At 57.2% G+C, this 4,984-nt stretch overlaps 1 protein-coding gene across 1 annotated transcript; it reads left to right on the forward strand.

Annotated features, from left to right (window-relative positions):
* Positions 1 to 2,437: 2,437 nt before the first annotated feature.
* Gsc (goosecoid homeobox) lies at positions 2,438 to 4,028 on the forward strand. Its single transcript, XM_041633493.1, has 3 exons — positions 2,438 to 2,792; positions 3,293 to 3,552; positions 3,873 to 4,028. Exons 1-3 carry the CDS (start codon positions 2,438 to 2,440, stop codon positions 4,026 to 4,028), a joined length of 771 nt encoding a protein of 256 aa, XP_041489427.1.
* Positions 4,029 to 4,984: the final 956 nt, after the last annotated feature.

Here is a 4,984-nt window from a genome sequence, read left to right on the forward strand (position 1 = left end):
AGACTCGAAGGGATGGGTGTGGGTTGCCTTAATCTTCCAAACTCTCCGCGGGGCTCTTTCAGATCGGTGGATGAATACCTGTCAGGTCTGTGTCTGAGTTGCCTTTCAGAAATTGCAGGGGTCCAGGAATCTACCCCAGGTGTTCTAAGGCCCTCCTGCCTCCGCCTGGCACCCCTGCAAAGGGCCTTAGAGAGCCGCCTGCGCACGCGCCTTACCCACTCGCAACCACCACCACAAACGCAGCGAAGTCACCGCCGCCGAAGCGGCAGGCTCTCATTCTTGTCCATCAGTTCACCTTCCTTTAGAATTGAACATGGCAAGCGGCCGGTGGCATCTTGGAACCTGGCGACTGTAAAGTCACTGTAAATGGGGAGTTCACCTTTCTAGGTAGGCTTGGCCTTTCTGAAGGAGGGTCACACTCCTGAGAGACTTTAATTGTTTCTTTTGAAAACAAAATCAAAACCTATCCATCCCCCAAATGAAGCCTGTTTCTATCCAGTCCTATAAAACTCTCCCTACCACCACCTCCAGTCTGCGAAAGTAAGCAGAGTCAAGTGTCCCAGGCCATGCGCGGGTGGGCTGAAAGGCGCCTGAGGTCCACGCCCGGAGGCCTAGGAGGAGAAGCGCACTCTCCCAGCTCTGGGTGGCAGCTCTCCCGCACAGTCTGAGTTCTGCCTCTAGCCTGGACCAAACTTACCGCTCCGGTCCTCTATCCCAGGAAGAGCAATTTACAAGAGGGGTCTCTCTCGGTGCCTGGGGGGAACTTAGCATTTATTGTACGACTTTAGAGTGCTTTGAGGCCAGTGTAGAGAGGGAGAGAAATCTCCACAAAATGCATAGGAACTCCTGGCGGTCCTCCACTCGGGCCTTGGCGGGAATAGTCGGAGAGTGGCCCGCGCGAAGGCGCGACGATGGCCCGCTCCGCAATTCCGGGGCAGGCAATCAGCCCACGCGACTTCGGGCCTCTGCTTTCGTTCTGCACAGACGGTCGCCTACCTTCCCGAAGCTCGCCCAGCCTCCTGCGCGCAGAGCTGGCTGGCTGCGCCTCCCGCGGCCTGACCGTGCCTCACGGAGAATCCCGCAAATCATCGCGGCCGCCCGCGGTGGCCCGACTTTCGTCCTGGCCGCTGGGGTTCCACTGAGGCCGGAGCGGGCCTGGAAGGATAACTAGAGGCCTTTAGGAGAGTTAGTTCATTGATGCGAGGAAATGCCACTCAATACGCTGAGGAAGAAGACAGGCAGTCCCGGTAGAGCCTATCTGAATTAAAACCCCCAAACGATTTTGGGGGAACACACCCCTTTCCCCAGAATAATAATTTAAAAAAGGTACAGAACCTACCGGCACCCACGCGAGAAGCCTCTGGAAGCATCGCTTCAGAGCGCTCCTCTCGGTGGCGAATTTTAAACAGTGGTTGAATTTGGTCTTCAACTGATGTGTTAGGAGCTAGGGAGCGTCAGGACAATTTTCAGTCCCAAAATGACCGCAAAAAGGGAATGCAACTTTTCGAAGCCCGACACGTTTCTTCTTTCGTCATTTTTGCTCTGAGAAAATTTGGCTTTCGCAGAAACAAAAGATTTTGAGGAGACAGGAAAAAACAGTGAAATTAGGCCCCGAGTTCGGGGGGGGGGAGGCTTGGCGGCGAGAGGAGCGGTGGAATTTTCCGTCTTACTTGAGGACACCCTCATTTTCTAAAAGCAAATAAATTCCGAAAGAGATTAAAAAGTAGTTCTAAAGTAAAATTGGCCACAATGATTTTGAGCTACAAGCAGAGGAAATCGCACCCCATAATAGAGAGAAAAGGGTCGGGGCGGAGAGGTCGGTGGCGGAGCTGTTAACGACGGCGGGACAATAGTATTAATAAGATTAACCTGGCAATTAGGCCGCCCGCCCAGCTAGGCCGGGGCCGCTCCAGGGCTGCCGAATGGAAAAGATTAGGTTAATTTCATTAATTCTCAATCCACAATCTCTTTTTCAGGCTCTGCAGCCCCCCCTCCTCTTGGCATCTCTCCCCCCTCCCCGGCAAGCGCCCCCACCACCCCCGCGCGCGCTCCCCCATTCCACACCACCCAAAGGAAAAGAAAAGGACCAAATCTGGTTCTGTTTGTCATCTGCATATTACCAGGAACTAAATCCAGGATGACGTCGACTCAGTATAAAACCAACAAGAGGTTGAGTCGGTCGGAGCTGCGTCCTACCCGCGGGTTGAGTTCAGCTAGGCGGCGGCGAGGGGAGGAGAGGGCGGGAGGAGGGAACGCGGACGCAGGGGGCGGGGAGGGGCGCGAGTTGCGCGCTCGCCCGCGCTCTCTTTCGGTTTGCTCGCCCGCGGAAGGAGAGAGTGGGACAACCCCCACCCCCCACCCCAAACAACACCACTTGGAGACTTCTCCTTCTTCGGCGCGTCCCCGCCGCCCCCCGGTCCCGGCGCGGGGCTCGGGGATGCCCGCCAGCATGTTCAGCATCGACAACATCCTGGCCACCCGGCCGCGCTGCAAGGACGCGGTGCTCCCGGTGGCGCCCAGCGCCGCGGCTCCGGTGGTCTTCCCGGCTCTGCATGGGGACTCGCTTTATGGCGCGGGCGGTGGCACCTCTTCGGACTACGGCGCCTTCTACCCGCGTCCTGTGGCCCCTGGAGGCGCGGGCCTCCCGGCCGCGGTCGGAGGCTCCCGACTAGGCTACAACAGTTACTTCTACGGGCAGCTGCACGTGCAGGCGGCGCCCGTGGGCCCGGCCTGCTGCGGGGCTGTGCCGCCTCTGGGCGCCCAGCAGTGTTCCTGCGTCCCGACACCCCCAGGTAGGGTCGCGATCGCGTGCAGGCCTTCCCCACCGTGGTAGTAAGTGGCTGCCGGGACGTGGATGCACGGTGCTGCGCTGCTTGCTTTATTCACCTGGCACCAACTTTCTTCCTTTGCAAGCTTCCCCTCTCTTTTATTTATTATTACTACTACTATCATTATTATTGTTATTATTATTTCTTGGTCAATGGGTACGGAACTTTGCGTATGTCTGAAGCAGACTTTAAGCTAGAGTTAAAGAAACGGAGCAACCTAAAGTCTCAAGGCGATTCCCTGCGCGCACGGAAATTGAGGGCTGGGGAGACTACGATTCTAAAGTGCCTGGTTTGGCTTTGGATGTGTGCGGGCGCTCGCTCCTTTCACGTCCGATCATCCCTGGTCTCCTCGCCCCCAAAAACCCTGTAGACCTATTCTATATTTAAGTGAGAGAGAGCAGTGAGATGGTTGGCGCACGGTGCAGAGAGAGGATGGCTGACCGGCCTCCCTCCCTCTGTCGCAGGCTACGAGGGCCCCGGCTCTGTGCTGGTGTCCCCGGTGCCGCACCAGATGCTTCCCTACATGAATGTGGGCACCCTGTCGCGCACTGAGCTGCAGCTGCTCAACCAACTGCACTGTCGGCGGAAGCGGCGGCACCGCACCATCTTCACCGATGAGCAGCTCGAAGCCCTGGAGAACCTCTTCCAGGAGACGAAGTACCCAGACGTGGGCACTCGGGAGCAGCTGGCCCGGAAGGTGCACCTTCGGGAGGAGAAGGTGGAGGTAGGCAAAGGGCCTGCCTAGTGGTGGGTGGGAAGGTCTAGCGGTCCTTCCCTGTATGCGGGGTTTGCACAGTTCTTTGTGGGGCTGCAGCCACTCTAAGAGCATCACGGAGGCGGCGACCTGGAGGCTGCTGGAAGGCGCTTTAGGCCCAGGAAGTGGAGTGGAAATGCGGAATGTTGGTATTGGGCGCAGCGATTACTTGCAATTTCACGTGGCCAGTCTGAGATTCCAGGCTGACCTCTGGCCACGCGGAGGTGGCTTGGCGTTGGTGGGAAGCGAATCTTTGGTCATCACTGTTTTGTTGCTCCCTTGCGCAACAGGTCTGGTTTAAGAACCGCCGAGCCAAATGGAGACGACAGAAGCGGTCCTCTTCGGAGGAGTCGGAAAACGCCGAGAAGTGGAACAAGGCGTCCTCAAAAGCCTCGCCCGAGAAGAGGGAAGAGGAAGGTAAAAGCGATTTGGACTCGGACAGCTGACGGCCGCGGGCCGGCCGTGGCGCTTGCCTGACGCAAGGACTTGCACAAACAGACGATGCTACTTGCACACGCCTTGCCTTGTGGGAGGGGGTCGAGAAAGCAACGAGGAGCTAGCTGTAAATAATGTACAGGCCCGGGACCGCCGGGGACGGGTGTGGGGGAACTGCAGCCCCGCCCGCCGTCTCGGGCTGCCTGCGTGAGCCGTGTTCCCCACCGTAGTATTTATAGTTAAGTTAACGGTGACAATACAATAAAGTGATGGCGATGTAGACCAGCCATGTTGTATTTCGTACCCTAGTGCCTCCCGTAGAGGCCTAGAAAAGAAATCGGTTTAGTTGCAACCTGGAAGACAATTTAAAACGCAGCGAAGTGGGGGCGGGAGGGTCGGAATTGGTCTCCTTGGGTATCAGGGGTTTTCGGGAAGGGGTGCGGAGTCGCAAGCCCAGGTTTCTAAAGCTTCACCTCTTCCATCATTCTTTCCTTCCTTGAAACTTCCTCAGCGTCCCCTCCCAACCACTCACTCGGGGAACTTCGCTTTCGAACACCGCCCCCCCCCCCCCCAAGGCCAACCACGAATCTAATTCCGGTGCAAAAAGGTAGCTGGGAAGAGGGTAGCTCCCCTGGGTGTTGGTGCTTTCTTTCTGGCTGTCACCTCCCCAGGGAGTGTCCCCTTTTCCCTGTGAGCCTAGAACGTTTGTTCCTACTACAGACTTGGTGCTTGCACCTCACTGGAGCGCCTCTTAGAGCTGTTGCTGGAGTGCCCGCAGCGGACTCACTTCCGACGACCCTAGGTCCTCTGACTTTTCTAGCTACCCGCGGTAAAGGTTGGGGAGGACCCAGCGGGTCTTTCTATGGGCTTTGGAGAACTCCCTGTCAGAGGAGTCCCTTGGAGACGGTTGACACGTCTTTCAGTGGGTACTATCTGCCTCTAAACCTCCCACACCAGAAGGAAAAGG

This window comes from Microtus oregoni, unplaced genomic scaffold, assembly GCF_018167655.1.
Source record: "Microtus oregoni isolate MIOR12 unplaced genomic scaffold, Mior012 000043F_ref0000047, whole genome shotgun sequence".
Lineage (NCBI taxonomy): Eukaryota > Metazoa > Chordata > Mammalia > Rodentia > Cricetidae > Microtus > Microtus oregoni.

Excerpts from the sequence above, each read along its gene's own strand:
- Gsc (XM_041633493.1), top strand. The coding sequence starts at position 2,438 with ATGCCCGCCAGCATGTTCAGCATCGACAACATCCTGGCCACCCGGCCG. Across the intron at positions 2,793-3,292 it reads CTGCGTCCCGACACCCCCAG|GCTACGAGGGCCCCGGCTCT; the intron begins GTAGGGTCGCGA and ends CCTCTGTCGCAG. Across the intron at positions 3,553-3,872 it reads TTCGGGAGGAGAAGGTGGAG|GTCTGGTTTAAGAACCGCCG; the intron begins GTAGGCAAAGGG and ends CTTGCGCAACAG.